Genomic DNA, 19,718 nt, shown 5'->3' with positions numbered 1-19,718 from the left:
ATACTAAGAAAAATCTAATTAAAAAAGAGTTTTAAAACTAAAAGTAGTCAAAAAGTCAACATCTCAAAGCACAGGTGTCAAACTCCAGTCCACATTTAGATGCGTCTCTGCAGCAATAGAATAATTAGGTCATTAGCAAGGCTCTGGAGAATTTATCTACACAAGAAGGAGGTAATTAAGCCATTTCACTCCAGTGTTTTGTACCTGTGGCACATCTAAAAACTGCAGGACAGTGGCCCTTGAGGACTGGAGTTCGACACCCCTGTGTCAAAGCATTGGTAGATTATTGCATCTTCCCTCCTTAGTTGAGTTTGGTGTATCAACTGTAGTTCATTCAAAGCAAGATGGTTTTGGTTCCCATCCCATCCCACTGGGATCTCTCTGTGTTGAGTTGGCATGTTTTCCTTTAGCATATTTAGGTTTTCTCCAGCTTTTTCTCACATTTCAAAAAAACACATGTCAAATTTATGAGGTTAATAATTAGTCCTGTAAGTGCTGGCGACCTAACTATGGTTCACCCAACCTCTGACCCACTGACTACTGGGATGGGCTCTAACGACTGCCCCACCCAATAAACAGGGTTAAGTAGGATGGATGGATTTTATTTCTTTCTTTGATTAATGGAAAACAATAAGCCCAGAATTTATGATTTTGTTCACCTTTAGCATATTTGAATAAGCAGTAGTTAAAAATGAATCATTAGCCATCAAGTTATATATGAATATAACCTGATTATTACTTTTAGAAACATTAAAACATTGCTTATGTATTTACTTTATTGTTTTAAATTCTGCAATTTGTTTAGCAAGTCAGTGCAGACTGCAGTAACACTAAAGCAATGATGAATTTGAGGTGATGTTTTTTTTTTGGTTGTACTTTAAAGATTTTTTTTTTACTGAAAAGAGGTATGGCATATTACTGAAATTTAGAAATGGGCAAATATTCAAAAGGTTTTTCTTTAGTGTTGCATGTTTATTAATGCCATGCATTTCAGCTTGGACATAATAAAAAATATGACATGTAGTGACAGAAAAAACGTCAGGAAAAGAAAAGCATTTTTGTAGTTGGATAAAAAGCCTCCGCTTGCTTTGCATACTGTTGAGAATATTTCAAACTCCTTCATATGGTTTTTGTCTGGAATATTATTTTTAGATTGACATGTCTGCTAATGTTTATGGAAGCATCAGTTCTATTGCGTTGAGTTTGAGGAGCAGATGGGATATTACACAATCCAGAAGACGTCAAGCTTTATAAATTAAGAAGTCCCTTATAGTTACCTTTATTTATCCTTTTTACTATAGTTCTGGAAAAAAGGTATTACCCCTTACATATTTCTTTTGATTTGTTTCAGAAGAAATTTGAGATGATCAAAAATCAGACAAAAATAATTGCGCTAATCCAAAATGATATTGTTCACCGACATTAAATTTAACTGTAACTACTCAAATTATTACCAAATACATCCTCAAATATAATTAATAGAACCGTCTCGAAAAAGTTGTATGAGGAATATGTGATGCGACTTTTAAAGCAGTTCTGTCCAAAACTTTTAGACCATCTTATTTAATATGAGAGTCAGTTCTATTCAACTCTACATTTTTCTCCAGGATGAGAAATAACTACTTTAACTCCGAGAACATTTTACAAATTGGCATCATGAACTGAAATTTACCACACTGTATTATAACAATAATTGAATTGGAGTGCGTCTAATATAATTTGAATGTTTGATTGAATTATATATTTCTGGATTTGTACTAATGCTGTTTGATTCATAAAGCATCGGCATCAATGAGGCATCTCTTCCCGTGTCACTCTGCAGAACGCCACCGTCTCCAAAAACACGGACCCGGTCACCAGGAAGTGCCATTAGACTCCAGGACAGGGAGCTCAGCCACACCTGGTAAGGCCTCCATAGAGTCCTGAACACCAGGTCATAAGGTCACTCTGTGACGCATGTAGGAACCAAGCTGATGGTGATCTATCCTGTCCTTCACATCTCTATTAATAATCCCATCTGGCGTAGACTTTAAAAACTTTTTGTTGAGTAAAACTTATGGTATAATCCCCTTTATTTGCCTCTTTTTTTTTTCTTTCTGATTTTTCAGAGAAAATGACGCTTCCCCTTTCTCGTTCGGAGGTGTTCGGCGAGCTGCGCCAGGAGCTCTACGACAATGAAAGGTTCCACCAGTCCGACGTGCACATCTTCATCATCATGGGAGCGTCGGTGAGCACCCAGACCTGAGAGATCATGACTTGTTCTCTCTGACCTGCCGTTTCTATTTTTGGTTCTGGTTCCACTTCTAGGCTTGGACCTTTGGCCGCTGCTTCCTGGAAAGTGTTTTGACATAAAGAGAGTAACAATTGCGCTGATTTCAACAAGCTGTGAGCAAATATTGCTTGATCCGCTTTCAAAACCCTCAAACTTTGATAGTTCCTCTTTGTGTTTTGGCCAAAAACTAAAACATTTTCAGATTCTGTTGTTTTTATTTGATTTTTTGCAGATTAAATCCATACTTGGTGTTTTTCTGGAAAAAAGCTTCAGTTATCCAATTGTCTTTGTTCCTCATATTTTTCTGTCAGTAAATCTACTGGCTACTTCTTCAACTTAATTATAGGAGAGAAAAAAAAAGTTGTAGTTCCTGCTTTTCAATTGTCTGGTTTCAGGAACCATTTCATTTGATGCAATCTGAGGCCATTCATTTCCTTCTTTCTTCTTGTCTTGCATAATAATTTGCTTAATCTTCCTGTAGGTTTTCACTCCGTTTCATATTTCTCTTTCTTCTCTAGCAGTTTGTTCTTGAGACTTAAAGCTCAAGCATCGGGGATTAAATCTCTAAAGAACCACATTTGTTTTGAGCTTTTGACTGCTGGTGTGCTTCTTTCTCCTGTAGTTTAGTCTTTATAAAACGGAGTGGGCTTTTTTTGCAGCGTCATGGTCTGTCAGCACTTTTCTTTCAATGGGATCTGCAGCCATGTAAAGGACAAGGCCAGGCTGTGTTCAGCTGGTTGTGCTTTTATGGCTGTTTGGGTTGTAAAACTACTTTCTCTAACGGAGAGTTTGACGTTTAACACAAAGAGAGATTCTTTATCTCATGGTTGATTCCTTGACTTGGTTGCTTTTGGAGAATTAAAGTGTTGCATTGCAGGCTGTTGATCAGAGTAATGAGTGTAAATTCTCTCTGGAAGCAAACAATCTTAAACAAAGTGGCAGAGTTACAAGTTGGGGGAGCTCCCAGACGAGGATTAGTGTTTTAAAGGGAAACGAGAAACGGCTAAGCTTGTTGGCTTGCATGTGAGGTCAGAAGTTCATCGTTATGGGGATTGCATTTTAATTGAGTTGACTTCTTATATTCATGCATGCCACACATTTTATACTTTAATTAAGGAAGCATTTTAATAAATTAGAATAACACTGGAAAGTTCATTTTTGGATGTTCTGTTTGACTAATTTAAGTAGCAGTGATGGATTTTAATTAATTTTCTTAATGTTATAGATCATTTTCTCACAAAATTAGAATATTAGAGCCAGGGCTGCAACTAACAATTATTTTAGCAATTGCTTATTGCATTAATTATTCTGATTAATTTGATAAAAAAAATGGCACATTCTACCAGTTTAACCACTTAATTTTTATATAATATTAGAAAAACATTAAACAAAAGATGCAAGTCAATTATTTTTAAATAAAAACATGTATTATTATTTTTTTTAGATGCAGTGATATACTTTCTTTAGTGAATGGTTGATCATCTGCAGCTAAGAAAAATATTTCTAACATCAATTTGTGAAAACTCAGGCTGACTTAACAGCAATACAATGTCATGATGATCTGTTGATTATTTATTTTGATTAATAGATTTAGAGTCCATATACTTAATTAATGAGTAATCTATTACTGAATTAGTTGTCGATTATTTCAATAATCTTCACGTCATTATTGATCTGATTAAATACATTTTCAGCCTCAATTACATCAAATAATAATAAAAAACCCATCTATTATAGAAATGTTATGTTCTACAAAAATAATGAAGAAAAAACTGAATCTGTGAAATCCAGTATAAATTTTTCATTTAACTACTTAAGCCTTTTTTTATGTTATGTTAAAAATGTGTTATGAGTCAGTTGGTGACAGTTTAAATGTGAAATCATAATCTGTGTTTTCATCCCTGGATTAATGACCAAATCATCACTGCAGCTGATTAGCCAACAAATTAAACTCTACTGAAGTATTGGAGGAGGAAGAAAAGAGATCCTGAAGCTGATGATGAGATCGATTTTCAGTAGGCTGGCATTTCTGTTTGATAAATCATTCTTTTGTGTAATATAATAGATTAAACAGAAACTGGATTTCAGATTAATTTAAATAAATTTGAGCGATATCTTTGTAGTTAGTCTATACAAGTTTTACTTTTGATTTATTGAAAAGAAATCCACTTTAATATTTCAGTTTATTGAGAGAGACTGTGTGTTGCTGTTGCTCATCCTCGGTTTCTTAGCTGGAATGGACAGACAAAGCAGTAGTTGTGTAAACGTAGATTAGTTTTGAAGCAACAGGTTCCTCAGGAAGCAGCATATCAGTATTTCAGTCTGTTGTGTCTTTGCCGTTTACTTTTGTTCCGATGGGATTACCAAGGTTGTGTAACTCCTGAATGAGACAAAGATGAGTGTTTATCTAAGTATATAGAGTTATTAGTAATGCTGAACCAGATCTGGGTGTTGTGGGAAATCTGTTTTAAAGGAATGCATCTGGCTAAAATGCTGCAAAAATAAATGATTCAACTCCTTTCTGATGATGTGTTTGGGCCTTCAGGGGGATCTGGCAAAGAAAAAGATCTACCCAACTTTGTGGTAAGTGATCCTCAGTAGGAGAGCCGAACCTAATGGGGGGAAAAGGCTTCCTAATCTGTAACGTCAGGAGCGGGTTGTAATGAAAAATCCTCTCCTGTTTTCTGTCCCAGGTGGCTGTTTAAAGATGGCCTCCTCCCTGAGGAGACATACTTTGTCGGCTTTGCTCGCTCCGACCTCACAGTCGACGCCATCCGAACTGCTTGCATGCCATTCATGAAGGTAGAATTTGGCCCTCTGACGTCTAGCTTCATAAAATTAAACTAAGTTACATCCTATTATAGATGCGTCCACTTTGGTGCCCTCTGACGTAGGTGACGGAGACGGAAGCAGAGCGGTTGTCTGCTTTCTTCGCTAGAAACACCTACATCAGCGGGAAATACACAGACGACGCCGCTTTCTCCAAACTCAATGCACACATGCTGGCTCTGCCCGGAGGACCAGAGGCTAACCGGCTGTTCTACCTGGCTCTGCCGCCGACAGTCTACCACGATGTCACCAAGAACATCAAGCAGCACTGCATGAGCACAAAGTCAGTACCAACTGGCCTCTGTTACTCTCTGCTCTTATTGTGTTTGTTCTGAATGGCGCTGAACACGCCACAGCGGCCTGCTCACACACTGAGGGGCAGCTTGTGTGACAAAAGGAACCATCAGCAGATTTTTGAGTGGAAATTTTCTACATTTAACTGAAAAGCTTTTCTTTGCTTTATTTTCAATGTCACTAAGCCGTTGCCTTTTAAAACTACTTTTTGCTGCAAGTGTTGGGTGTGTGTCTCCACCAGCTCTGCACATGTACAGCTCTGGAAAAAATAAGAGCCCTCTGCACTGAGCCTCATTAAAAACCTGGTTATTCCACCAAATACTGATTTCTGAACTCCTCCTGAGTCAAAACCTTAGCATTGTTGTTTCTGAATGAGTATGAACTTGTTTTCTTTGCATTATTTGAGGCCTGAAAACACTGCATCATTTTAGTTATTCTGGCCATTTCTCATTTTCTGCTGTCAGTAGTTCATAGAATAAAAGAACGGTCATTTTACTCGTATACCTATAGAAAGTAAAATCAGAAACTGATCATTTTAAGTGGTATATTAATTTTTTCCAGAGTTGTATACAATTTTTTCCCCCCTCTCAATTCCTCTTCACAAAAAAATCTCAGCCAGATAGGACGGAGGGGGGAAGAACAGTTTGCCACAGATTCCTTATCGGATTTTTGTCTGTACTTTAACTAGGCCATTCTAACATGGATATGCTTGACCTAAACAATTTCATCATCCCGGTTGTACGTCTCGGGTTACGTGAACCTCCTCCCCACAATTATGTTTTTACAGCATCTAATTATCTTTAATTTCCCTTCTTTCTATTAAATTTGACCATGACTTCTTTTGTCATGTAATTTACTCAATGTCTTCAGAATCGCTTAGTTTTGGGTTAGGATTGTCAGGTGATGCCAAGAGGGCCTCTGGTCTTAATCTCAGCTAAGCGAAGCTTTCTTCGTGGTATTTAGTCGTCTCTTGTGTCTGTGGGAAAATCTCCAGCTTCCCACTGACCATGAATCAATGAATCAAGGGAGGGGCTTGGAAATGTGACTTTTCAAAGGACAAGTGTGGAAATGTTGGGACTTTTAAAAATGTAATAGTTGAGACACAAGTTGTTGAGACAAGCAAACTCATTCATGAGTTTTCTGAATGTTGAATCGTCTTCCTGTGTGTGCTGGTTAGGGGCTGGAACAGAGTGATTGTTGAGAAACCTTTTGGACACGACCTCCAGAGCTCAGAGGAGCTGTCCACACACCTCTCCTCCCTCTTCAGCGAGGATCAGATCTACCGGATCGATCACTATCTGGGCAAAGAAATGGTGCAGAACCTCATGGTGCTCAGGTACGAAAACCGTCCTCCCATCTCGCCTTTGCTGTGATACTTTATAAAGATTAAAATACTGAAATTCACTCTGCTTATTTTTCATTAGTTGGCTTTAGTTGTAGCAGCGTCTGACTGACCTGCAGCATTTTAATAAAACCCAAATGCACTCTGAGCTCTCTCTGTTTTTAATTTCACGCTGAAACGACTGTCTGATTAAAGCAGGATTAAATTAAATTACTCTCTGTTTTCTAAAGGCTCCTGCGATTCATCTAAATTAACCAAGAACAAAGCTGAATATAAATGTTGGTGTGTTGTCATGAGCAGCTACCTGGCTGCTTTATGTTCTGCTGAGCTTGGAAAAAATAACGTGGCGTCGTTCTGTGCAGGTTTGGGAACCGAATCTTTGGGCCGATCTGGAACAGAGACAGCGTCGCCTGCGTCGTTCTCACCTTTAAAGAACCGTTCGGCACTCAGGGGCGAGGAGGATACTTCAACGATTTTGGCATCATTCGGTGAGGAAGGGGGGGAAACGAAAAACAAAAAAAAACTGAAATGTACAAATATTTTACTACTGGTAGAACTATTTCAGAATAATTTTGGTTTATAATGAATAAAAATAAAAACTACAGAGTAACAGAGAAACAACATAATATTTATGCCAATATAAAAACAAAAAAAAGTATCAAACCTTTTCATTTTACCTTAAGAAAAACACTGATATCATCGCCCCCTGGTGTTAATAATGTGCAAACACCATTTCCATTGGTTCCTTTTTATTAAATAAGGTTGGGGGTTTTTATTCCTGTTTAACCATTTTTGTTGATTTAGCCATACTTTTAGGATAATTATCATCACCTTTCTCTTCCCTCTACTCTCCATTTCCTGTCCATTAACTATTCATTAAATTCCTCCAGAAAACCTTTAAAAAAAGTCCAGAAGCTGTCCTTGTTCAGTTCTTTTTCAAAGCTCCAGCTGTTATAAACATTTTTCATTATCGCTCAGTATGAAGTTTTAGCCACAGTTTGATGAGCAACACCTTACAAATACAGACTTTGAAAAAAACTGATAAAAACATAAAGCATAAATAAAAACTTTGGTTTGTTGGTTCATTTCTTTGTCCAATATTAACTGTTTTTATGAGTTTTTGTCATGTGGATTTTTTGTTCTGGTTGAATAGAAAATTTTCGTATTTTTGAGGGTGTGAGATTATTCTGCTGGAATAAAAATGAATTGATTTTGGAGCTGTTTATAACAAATTACGGTCTACATTTATCCAGTTTCCCTGTGATCTCAGGCGTCATTGTGTCTTTTGCGTAACGATCTGTTTGTTCCCTTTGTCCCGATCAGAGATGTCATGCAGAACCACCTGCTCCAGATGCTCTGCTTGGTTGCCATGGAGAAACCAGCCTCCACCAGCTCCGACGACGTCAGGGATGAAAAGGTGCTGAATTTATCTGCTGCAAACAAACAAATGCTTCACATTTACCCTCTTTACCGATTCATTCAAAACCGATTTTCCTGCTGCAGGTGAAGGTGCTGAAGTGTATTCCTCCAGTGACCATGTCGGATGTGGTTTTGGGTCAGTATGTGGGGAATCCTGAGGGCGAAGGAGACGCTAAGCTGGGTTACCTCGACGATCCCACCGTGCCGAAAGGATCGACTCAGGCCACCTTTGCCACGGCTGTGCTCTATGTGCACAATGAACGCTGGGATGGTAAAGAGAACCAACTCTTTAAAAGTTCAGTAGTCGAGTCGTCTTTTTGTAAGGCCTTGAAAATGTTCCTGCACAGGCGTCCCGTTCATCCTGCGCTGCGGCAAAGCTTTGAACGAGAGGAAAGCCGAGGTGCGGCTGCAGTTCACGGATGTCCCAGGAGACATTTTTGACAACAAGTGTCAGAGGAACGAGCTGGTGGTGCGAGTGCAACCCAACGAGGCGATTTATGCCAAGATGATGAGCAAGAAACCCGGAGTTTACTTCAGCCCTGAGGAAACGGAGCTGGACCTCACCTACAAGAGCAGATACAAGGCAGGCTGCACCTGATTTGTTTCTCATTTTAAACTTTTCAGTGGCATGACGGCAAACCTAACTTTAGTTCACATCAGAAGTTAACATGCATGATTACTGTGCCTTTAAGCAATTTGAGAATGTCTTGACGATTATGTCATTGATTTGTAATCAGTTGTGGAGGCATGAATGTGGCTTGTATTAAGAAAACAAACTGCTTCCTTGTTGGACATCATAGAAAAATGCAAAGAAATCAGCCCAAATAACTTCTGGACTTTTACAAGTCTGGTGTATGTTTGAGTACAGCTTCCACATTCATCAGTAGAGACAAATAATCATATAGAAGCACAAATATCCAAATTTATAGCCATCAGAGTTTGATGTGAAATGTGTGTTTACTTTTACAAATGTATTCATTTTTACCAGCCAAGGGTAAAGTGTGGACAGTGAGGACCTTTTCCTGGTTCCTGTTTTGCAGTTCTCTGTACTCTAGTTAGATTAGAGGTATAATGGGATTTAAGTTGTGTGTAATTCATAAAATAGCATAATGTGGAAATATTTAACTAACATCTCAAGACATCAAGCAGGAAGTTTGGGCACAAATGGGTCTTCCACATCGACATTAACCTGAATCATACAGCTAAGTCAGCAGGTTAAAAACAATGATGTTTACAAATCACATATGAGAAACTCCACATACAATTCTGACTGCGGCTTTTAGCTCATCAAAATAATTTTGGTAATCTCATCCGACCTAAAATAAGATTCTTGATTGGATTTGTCAGACAGTAAGGTGGGGAAATGTTTGCATCAAGTTGTTTCAAACATAAACCAGATGTTTCAAACAGACTAAAGAAGTCTTCCTGTTCCCAGGATGTGAAACTCCCAGACGCTTATGAGCGACTCATCCTGGACGTGTTCTGTGGGAGCCAAATGCACTTTGTACGCAGGTCGGTTTCTCTCCCGCCTCATTTCCTGTTAAACCTGGTAATCCTGCACGAGCTTCGCTAGATGGCGCCAACGTGCATTACCAGTTTGATCTTATCAGTTGTGAAATTTGAGTTGCAAATAAGTTGACACTAAATTTCCTTGAATATTGTGACTCTTCTTGTTGCTGCAGTGATGAACTGAGAGAAGCATGGCGGATCTTCACCCCTCTTCTCCATCAGATTGACAAAGAAAAGCCAAAGCCGATTCCTTATAAATATGGAAGGTAATGAATAGAAATTCTGCCTTCTGGGGAAAAGATTTTATTTTATTTTTTTTCTTGCCATGAACCCAATTTGTAACCGTTTCTTTTCTTTCTTTCAGTCGTGGCCCCTCGGAAGCAGATGACCTAGTTAAGAGAGTTGGATTTCGTTATGAAGGCACTTACAAATGGGTCAACCCTCACAAACTTTGAATAGTAACGAGATGCAGGAGCAGAGGTAGGCAGGTAGAGTAGGAGGGGCACAGCAGAAAAAGTGAGCTATCCAGGAGAAGAGCAAGAAACAAATTCAAAACATTTTATGTCCTCAGGAATTATCAATTAATTTTAAGTGCCCAAGCGGTCAGTGATACTTAATTTTTTTTTATACACACTGAAACAATGTCTTACTTTATGGCGAGACCAACTTGGATTCGACAAAAGCAATGAAGGTGAATTTAAGTTTCCCATCATGACTTGGTAAAAGGAACAAGCAAACATCAGCTGGTGGCAGAACAACACCAGCTGTTAGTCTTACACTTTTTTATTTCTAACTTCTGATTGTAATGCTGTTAAACTTGCTCTGCATTGGTAGTAACACAAGTAGGATTATTATTTTGCTTTGCTTTCCCTGTTTGGGACCAAAGAGGTAGAACGTGTGGAGGATAAATGCATAAATTAGCACAAGCCTTTAGGTTTTGGGCAGAACGAGCAATACAAGCTGGGCCTGCGCTCGCCCAGATCGAAGCTTCATTCCACTTTGTTTACATTTTTTGTTTTCCATTTATTGATTCTATATTTGAACACATCCAGGCAGCAGGTTTTTTTGGCTACAAATCGGCTGAATGTAATATTGAATGCTGCTGCTCTCTATGTAAAAGTAGCAATGCTTCCATTTATTTGAATAAACTAGTTTTGCTTCTTTATTCTGTTTTATGTTTCAAAGCCCAAAATAATTTGACACATTGAAAAGAAACGGGTTGACCTAAAGGAGCTGCATAAAACCTAAAAGGTTACATAAAGGGGAGTACCACAGGGAGCTGTACTCTCACCATTTAGTTTCACTTTGTATACCTCGGTTCTGTCATCTGCAGAAATACTCGGTTGATTAAGTCTGTTCTAGATTTCTTCTGTCATCTCATCTTTTGGGGCTGCAGCTTCAGATCCAGGGACTTAAAAAGGCTCAACAACCCGATAAAGAGCGCTGGTTCTGTTTTGATGAGGAAGATCTGGAGCTGATGGAGCAAAGAAGGATTCTTCATGAAATTAAGAACAATTATGGACAACCCTCACCATCGTTAGACTGCTTTACAGCAGTCTGTTTTCAGTCAGAGGCTTCTTTAGAGTCACTGTAACACAGACTGCTACAGGAAATCCTGTCCACAGCCATCAGCTTCTACAGCTGAAACCTTGGATAATGAGTTGCATTTAATTTCTCTCTGGAATCAAAGTATTTTTGAATTTGAAGAAATCTTTTTTTCCCCCCCAACTTATCTGAAATGAGGCTTTTAATAAAGCAGAAGATTTCTGTACATAACTCAAAATGAAAAATACACATTAAGTAGTTTATAACTTTAAAGTAATAAACTTGCCAATGGTTAATAAAGATAAGTGACAATATCACACAGACTACTTGCTAACGGGTAGTCTGGTCAGGGTACGGTATCAAAACTTTAAACTTGGAGATCTAACATTTAGTGAGTTGTAAGAAACTGTTTTATGGTCTTTCGTGCTGTGAAAAGGTAAATCTGCCCCTTTACAGATTTCTTCTTTTTGCAAAAACCCAAATCATTAAAAAAAGTGTTTTCAAATTTAGTATTCAGGAGCCACTCGGTTTATCCTGTAATCTGTTCAGGATGAACTTCACTTCATCCTCTCACTCTAATGAAAAGCAGATCTTGACTGAATGGATGGATGGTTGTATTAAAAAGAAAAAAAATGGAAACAAAAGGCTAAACTGAGCTTGAGAGTTAAACTCCACCAGCCACACTCAGGACTGATCACTGCCTGACCTGCAGAATCAATAAATCCCGAAACGAAACCATCAGCATCCATCAGTCTGGACCAGATTACAACGGTGTTTCTGAAGCTTTGGTGAACCCCAGTATTTCACAAATATAGAAAACTTGGAAGAGTTGTTGGTCTACTAAAATTATTCCAAAAGCATCTACGACTCAACCAGGAGATCACAAAAACACCGAACCACTAAAACACAGATGACATCAGGTGACGTCAGTGTTACCTGCTAACCAAAAACAAAAGACCGACACTTGCATAACTACAATCTTCTTCCCAAATGTCTTTGGGAAAATATTCTGTGGACTACCAGGAAAAATGTGGAACATTTTGGACGATTTGCATCCAGCAGCATTTTTAAAGTAACATAAAAGAGGCTATTTTAGGATCTAAACTTACTGTAATTAATTCTGCTCTCAGAAGAATTCAGCCATTAGTTTGTGCCTCAAGTTCAGGCACAAAAACGTGACGCAGCAACATTTCAATTTAACGTTACTAAGGAAAATGTCGTCAAACTTGATTTAACACCAGGAGTGGTTTATTCAGACGGATGAAGACATTCTTTAACATAATGTCTCAAAGTATAAACATGTTTGGATCACAGTAACAAATAATGGATGGATGTTATCTGACAATACAACACAGCTCTTTTTTAAAGAAACCCAAATCCATCATTAGGGATCTAACACCATTGAGCAACAATTTACACAGGATCATTAAAGTACTTACTCTTTAAATAAAACCTTTAAAATTGGCTTCCCACAAACAGACAATTGGCTGCCTTGAGGAGTAATTCACCTAAATTACTGGAAAATGTTCATCTTCAGTTTTAAATAAAAATTTTGGAACAACTGCACCGAGTTTGGGTTTCCCTGTTTCAAGGCCGACCCTTCAGTATAAGGCACATTAGCTTTGCACGTTAAAAGCATCTTTCGATTACAGTACAGGAGGGCAGAGTTAGTGAGATGGGATGTAATCCAATAACTCATGGTGATTCACTGGACGGACACGTTAATGCTGTAAAACTATTAAAAACATTAATAACAGAGCGGATAATGTAGTAGCATATAAACACTGATAATCAAGGTCACATTTTTTTAGATGTCCTACAAAGAGGAGTTCAGTCTAACTGCAATTCAAAATGGACACCATAAAATCTGATTAAGATCAAGCGTAGAAACATAAAAACGTTTTTGTCTGACCACCACGTGGTGACAAAACAAATTATCCTTCAAGTTTCTCTTAACATCTGGAAACGGGACGAAATCCCTAAACGATATGTCAGAAATAGACCTTGTGCAGCTTCAACGTGGAATCGAGGCGTCGCGCGAAAACCGCAAAGCGACGCGTCGCGCTCCTCGAGCGTGAACAGAAAAGAGGCCGCGGCGTTCCCGTAGAGAAGGCACTTTGCCGGTTTTCACCTCGTCACATGTGCTCTGGGTGGTTCTGCAGGCAGCTGATGAACTCTGACACCGGGTGGCCCTGGAAGCAGATCTGATACACGGCGTTGAACAGAGGGAACCTGAACAAGGACAAAAGCTTTCAATGCGCGTCTCGTTAGTGCAGCTTTAAAAAAAAACAACAAAAAACATAACAGTGCAGGAAGAGGCAAAAGTCCCGATGTTCTTCTATAAAACCTCTACGGAGCCCCCTAGGGGACATGGGGAATACTTTTGCGTTCCCTTGCAATAATCTGATCAGTTCATGCGGCATAATTGATACTGTAAGCCTTTTTTACGGTGCCCGCCGTACTTTCTGCTTTAATACAAGCTTATAAGGTTTTTCCATGGACTATTGAGTTATTATCGCGGGATAATCAGTCATCTGATTGTGTCTCCATTGTGTTCGTAGTCTGAATGGTTTAAAGGGCTGCTTTCAGTGCTGTTCCATCTTAGCCTTAACAGACATAAACATGCAGTAAATAAATCGATTTTCAATCAGTTTTTTTTGCACCAAAGCGTTAATAATAATAAACACGTTTTCACTGAGGCTGAGCAATATGAATGAAATAAGTAATTATTGATATGACAGGAGCAGCGGCTTTGACACCTGGTGGTGGGCGTGTCGATGTGGGCGTGACTGTCATTAAGTATGAATGGGAAGGTGACGCTGCTGGCTCGGTGTGTATGAGGCAGCGGGTGAGCTGGGGGGTCAGTCCTCAGAAAGTTTGGAGCATAATAAAAATTTAAAAAATCGATAATTGTGACAGAACAAAGAAGAGGTTTGGAGTTGATTGATACACGTACAGATGAGATTCCCCGAGTTAATCCAGTGCGGCCGTCTACCACCATTAGTTTGCTGTGTTTTATAATAATAAAACGTGTTTATTATTATTAAGTCTTTGATGCAAAAATCTGATTGAAAATAGATTTATTTACTGCATGTTTATGTCTGTTAAGGCTCAGATGGAACGGCACTGAAAGCAGCCCTTTAAACCATTCAGACACACAATAGAGACACAATCAGATGACTTATTACCCCGCGATAATAACTCAATAGTCCATGGAAAAACCTTATAAGCTTGTATTAAAGCAGAAAGTACGGCGGCCACCGTAAAAAAGGCTTACAGTATCAATTATGTCGCATGAACTGATCAGTAGATTATTGCGAGGCAACGCAAAACCTTTTGCGAGGGAACGCAAAAGTATTGCGAGGGAACGTAAACCTCCACCCAAAGAATAAAAAAAATATATTATAATCCAGGAAAAACCTTCAGTTGGTCATAAATTTATGAAGTACAATCGTACAGCAAACTAAAAACACATCTACAAAGTATTAATGGAAGCTTAAATAGAGAAAGAAGTGACAAATCACTTCACTTTCCTTCTCGACTTACTTATCAACCAGGTTTTTGTGCTTGAGGATGAGATAAACCTCAGCAGCTGTCGCTGGTCCCTGCAGCTTCTGTCCGTTCAGCATCTCCTTCTCCAGTTCCTCGATGGACTGAGACAAACATGCAACAGAAAACACAAAACTTTGTTTAAAAAAAGACCACAAAGCTCCAACCAGCAGTCAACATGAAATAACCTTTCAGATACTATTCATCTAAATTAATCTTGATATCGCCCAAAAATTAATTTAGTAATTAAATTCTAAGATTTAGTTACATATACATGGTGATTTTTTTTTTTCAAATATTTATTTCTCTTAATTTGGATGATTATGACTCTGATGCTCAGAAAATTTGAATATCACATAAGAATGATGAAAAAATTTATTTTTAATAAAGAAATGCATGTCCTATGCAACGTATGCATATAGTGGATGTCTCTCCACAACTCCTCCAGACACTGGAACCTTGATTTCCAAATAAAATTGAAAGTTTACTTTCATTTGAAGAGATCATTTTGGAGAACTGAGGAACAGATGTCTGTTGGAGGTTTCTGACAGGTCTTATTCAGGAATAACTTAACACAAGCAATGTGGCATCTGGGTGTTGAGGCTCTGACCCCAGCTGCCTTGAATCTCCCAAAACTCCTGAATGATCAAACTTTTTCCTTCCACTTAACTTTCCACCAATAGATGCTTGGATCCACTCTAGACAGCCAGATTCTTTAGCAATAACCCTCTGCATAGAGAGTGTCTGATGTACTGTGATGCTCTAAGTTGAATTACTGAACTAAATTAGCTTCTAATTTGTTGAGATTGATCTGAATGATCCAGCCAGTCACAGAAAACTCTGGCAAAAGTTTTCTTTAGCATTTCTATTTTGAAACGGCGACTTCTTAAAACCTTTGTTGGTACCTTCCAACATTTCTTAAGGTTTACCGACAGCCTGAGATAAACGGATGAAAGAAAAAACAAAAACATAAAGAAGCATGACTATGTCGATGAAAGTTATACCTTTTGTAAGACAGTTGTGAAAGTTTTTCTACTTAAAATGTTTTTTTTTTAAGAGAATCAGACAAGAAAACTGAGGTTCTCACTTTCCCCGTCTTGACGAAAGCTTCAGCGACTCTGCGGTTGCGGCCGCCGTAGCAGGTCGTGATGAGGTCGGCCACGCCGCAGCTCTCCAGGAAGGTCGCCGAGGAAACCGGCCCGACTTTGCAGAAAATCTTGGCGAAAGCAATCATCTCCATCAGGCCCAGCCTGATCACCGCTGCCTTCGTGTTGTCCCCGAAGCCCAGACCGTCGCAGAAGCCTGCGCCCACCGCAACAATGTTCTGCACAACAAGGGAAGCGGGAAGCGTCAGCAAACCCCACAGGTGGAAATAAAACCCGGAGACACACCTGCAAACTCTGCAGACAATCTGGAGAATTAATGACATTCAACTAATCCGTCCCATCAGTGAATGAACGAGCTTCATCATCTTTCTCATTAAATCCGCAGCATTAATCACATCCCTTTATTCCTCTGAGCTTTTTGGAGATTATAACCTCAGTCTGACTAAATTGGTTTCTCCTCCCTTTTATCCACACACACCTACACCGTGCGCTTCTCCTCCAACGAAGCTGTGCCTGAATGTTTGAGCACTGCAGACGCAAACATCCAACAAAACTACTGACTAACTGAAGATATATTTGCTAGACAGAAGCAGAGCTCATATGAAAATCTAAAGGTCACACTAAAAATAGAAAAATAAAAAACAGATTCTGGGAGGTTCAAAACTGAAACCTGTGTTTCTATATTTTAAACCATTTACACACAGACCCTGTCTGCACTAACAGGAATATTTAGCAAAAAGTGACATTTTCTCCTGCTCTGTATGAACCTATCCTCCGCATACAAATGCAGTTTTTAGTGAAAAATGTTGACATTTTTTTACCATTTCTTTTTGCAGAGTGTGTTTTCCATACAGACTGGACAAACAAAGAGTTTTACAATCAATAAAGTACTGACCTACTTCCTATGTGCCCACAATTGCTGTCTTTGTTAGAAACAATGGGTTTTGCAATAACATGCACTTTCAAAACTCCCTCAACATTAAATATGATGAACGTATTGATTGGAAGGAAACATCGCACTGAGACAAAGGAAATGACGGCTCAACCTTTTTCAGTTTTGTACTTTTACATCTCCTAAAATAATTCATGCTCTTAAGCTTTTTCATATTTTGTTACAGTAAACCCCTAATAAAATACACTGAGGTTTTAGATTGTAGTAAAAATTGTGAATATTTTTTCAGGATGCTGTGAATGGTTTCTACCCAACATAGCAGAATAAAATAAGAAGAACTTGTTTGAACTTCGAGTTAAACACCGACACCTCAGCTTTTTCTGAGAGCTCACCTTCAGGGCGCCACAGATTTCCACCACATCGTATTCCTCCACTACCGTAACTCTGAAGTTGCTGGTCTGCATGAGCTCCTTCAGGAGAGTCCCATGGTTTTTATTCTTACAGCCTGTAAGTTTAAAAGAAAAACAACTGGCTGTGTTACAGGTGACCCATTGTGCTTCCATGAGCAGGTTAAGATATATATATGAAAATGGCTGCAAACAGATGCCCAATTATACGATTGTCAAGGCTTCTCCCAGTTTATTGCAAGCCTGGTGGGCCTCCAGGCTTTACTTGTGCCCCCACCAGGCTAAGCATTGCTTATTTAAGGTTTTTTTTTTTTATGTTTGCATTTTTTAAGACTATAGTTGGTGTTCAGATAATTAATCTTACAATAACATAATTGTCAAGTGTTATTTTCATATTTCTTGTCAACTTTAAACATTTTTTAACTCAAAAACACGGGAGGCCGCTGGATGAACGACCGCTGAGCGCCCCAACCACCGGGCTTAGCAAGTTAGTTCTCTGGGGGAAACCTTGGCTTGTATATCTTTGAGAAGCAGAAGTAGAGCCTCCAGCACAACTGACAAGAAAGCAGCAAGTGGTTTCTAAATGGCAAGTCAACAAAAACAACACTTCTCCTTTCCAGCAGCCATTGTACAGCCCAGACAGAGGTAAAACCAGATGACCAAATGTCATCTGATGCTGAAGCTCTGCTTGGGTTGCTAGGTGACGGGCTAGGCTTGGCTGGGGTTGCTAGGTAACAAGCAGTGCCTGCAAATTTGTGATATTACTTTCCAGAGGTTTTTGAGATTCATTTTCCAGACTCCAATAAATTATAGCTCTTTTCTGGATCCTCAAAGACACTTTACACTGTAATCAATCATTCCCATTCACACATGCATTCACATTAATACATTAACTTGTAGCTAAATGGTTTTTTTTTAGTTTTTTAGAAGCAGTAGAGTCCCAAATGGAAGTACAAAATGTGAAGTTTGCACAATACGTCCCATTTAAAACAGAGAAACAGGCTGAATTTGTCTCAATATTCCCACAAGTATTAATTCTGCCAAAAGAGGTTTGCTGGCAGTAAATTCTTTGCAGACACACAAGGAGAGGAAATGACAAAATGTTAAAAAGGTCAAATTGAGAATGCGTAGCCTCATCATCAGGCTCACCAATAGTGGTTTCACAGAACTTCTCATCAGCAACCTCATTGGCAATGTTGGCTCCCATCAGCACGCTCATTGTGATGCCGAGTTTCTCCTGGATCACATCAGAGATGAGTTTCAGGCCATCAGGCCCCTCGTCTACGCCCTGCAGGACGCAAAATGTGCAACAGTTGGTGTCTGAGTCAAAGATCGCATTGCGTCACTCGGCCAGAGCTCCGAGATGAAAGGTGAATTATTCTTATCTGATTTTAAAATCCAGGCTCCAGGAGCAAAGTCAGACCTTGATGAGGGATATTCCGAGCGCGTCGCTTTTAACCTTTCCCTTTATTGTGTCGCAGACTTTGCCGATGAACTGGTGCGGGATCACAAACACCAAAATGTCTGCGTCGCTGGACGCCTCCACCAGGTCCGGCACGGCCAGCTGGGAGGAAGTTGTCGCAAAACAAGGACATTTTTATTGAAAAGCCCGCCGCTTGACTAATGAAAAGTGACACTTTAAGAGCAGATAGAAACATCTAAACAAGCATATAGCTGATTAAAAAGGGCCGGTCCAAAGCTTTATGGGGCTTTGTCACTATTTTTTAACTTTAATGCATTATTATTTCTCAATATTTGTTCAGGATGATAGCTCTGTTATTTTTGACATGTTCATCTTTAATATTCGATTAATTTAAAATTATTAAATGAATCATTAGTGACCCGTCTAATTAACTGTGGTTAAATATATATGCATTAACATAACATGTAGAAAATTATGTAGCACTTCTTCATTCATTTTTTTGGTGATTGTGGCATTTCTGGCCCTCCGTACTCTGATGATAACATGAAAATGTTAGAGATCAACGGTTTCTTACCACATTTGCTGGCAGCTTGTGCCCAGGCAGGTACTTCACATTTTCATGGCTGGTGTTAATTATTTCGGTCAGCTTGCGCCCGTTCACAGTCTCCTCAAACACCCACATTTTTACTGTGTTGTCAAATCTGGGATTATGAGCAACATTGGCACCAACAATCTTGGCAATAGCAGAGCCCCTGTGTGATTAACAATTACAGGTTAGTGTTTGACCTACATTGTGTATATGACAAAACCTTTATGGCTTCTTCTCTTCACACTCCATTCTCTGACCTGCACAAACCGAAAGGCTGATCAAAAGATGAACTGATTTTGTTCTAGTTTTTTGGCACAACTAACCACTGGTGGTACTCAGAAGAAACTTTTCCAGGTAATTATGAAGGAATTATCTGTTGCGTAACTTTAACAGAAACTGAACTGCCATCACACCCAATTTAATACTGATTTTATTTCATGTCCAAAAAAAAAAAAAAAAAAAAAAAAAAAAAAAAAAAAAAAAAAGGGGTCTGCGAGCCGTCTTGGCCAAGGCAAAGGGCAAAAAAAAACAAGAAAGAAAAA

The 19,718-nt window shown here is 38.9% G+C and overlaps 2 protein-coding genes across 4 annotated transcripts in view; one reads left to right on the top strand and one right to left on the bottom strand.

Annotated features, from left to right (window-relative positions):
• LOC106963014 (glucose-6-phosphate 1-dehydrogenase) overlaps positions 1-10,831 on the top strand; it is a 15,474-nt gene extending 4,643 nt beyond the window's left edge. For all 3 annotated transcript variants that reach the window (XM_015057726.1, XM_015057727.1, XM_015057728.1), the window contains exons 2-14: positions 1,823-1,903; positions 2,109-2,227; positions 4,818-4,855; positions 4,966-5,074; positions 5,167-5,384; positions 6,573-6,731; positions 7,100-7,225; positions 8,061-8,154; positions 8,241-8,427; positions 8,504-8,739; positions 9,592-9,668; positions 9,839-9,931; positions 10,030-10,831. In XM_015057726.1, coding sequence (XP_014913212.1) covers positions 2,114-2,227; positions 4,818-4,855; positions 4,966-5,074; positions 5,167-5,384; positions 6,573-6,731; positions 7,100-7,225; positions 8,061-8,154; positions 8,241-8,427; positions 8,504-8,739; positions 9,592-9,668; positions 9,839-9,931; positions 10,030-10,120 — 1,542 coding nt within the window. In that variant the 5' untranslated portion in view covers positions 1,823-1,903; positions 2,109-2,113 and the 3' untranslated portion in view covers positions 10,121-10,831. The remainder of the gene's footprint in view (positions 1-1,822; positions 1,904-2,108; positions 2,228-4,817; positions 4,856-4,965; positions 5,075-5,166; positions 5,385-6,572; positions 6,732-7,099; positions 7,226-8,060; positions 8,155-8,240; positions 8,428-8,503; positions 8,740-9,591; positions 9,669-9,838; positions 9,932-10,029) is intronic.
• A 1,590-nt stretch (positions 10,832-12,421) lies between these two features.
• The window catches only part of LOC106963016 (glycerol-3-phosphate dehydrogenase [NAD(+)], cytoplasmic), a 12,099-nt gene continuing 4,802 nt past the window's right edge, over positions 12,422-19,718 (bottom strand). Inside the window, exons 2-8 of the mRNA XM_015057729.1 lie at positions 19,162-19,339; positions 18,588-18,728; positions 18,314-18,452; positions 17,150-17,262; positions 15,847-16,083; positions 14,757-14,863; positions 12,422-13,442 (exon numbers count right to left, since the gene is read on the bottom strand). Of these exons, the coding sequence (XP_014913215.1) occupies positions 13,346-13,442; positions 14,757-14,863; positions 15,847-16,083; positions 17,150-17,262; positions 18,314-18,452; positions 18,588-18,728; positions 19,162-19,339 (1,012 nt within the window). The 3' untranslated portion in view covers positions 12,422-13,345. The remainder of the gene's footprint in view (positions 13,443-14,756; positions 14,864-15,846; positions 16,084-17,149; positions 17,263-18,313; positions 18,453-18,587; positions 18,729-19,161; positions 19,340-19,718) is intronic.

The sequence above is a fragment of the Poecilia latipinna genome, unplaced genomic scaffold (genome assembly GCF_001443285.1).
Source record: "Poecilia latipinna isolate Pla-1442-1.1 unplaced genomic scaffold, P_latipinna-1.0 Scaffold1486, whole genome shotgun sequence".
NCBI lineage: Eukaryota > Metazoa > Chordata > Actinopteri > Cyprinodontiformes > Poeciliidae > Poecilia > Poecilia latipinna.
The sequence above is the reverse complement of the archived record's forward strand: the minus strand, read 5'-3'. Positions and strand labels throughout refer to the sequence as shown.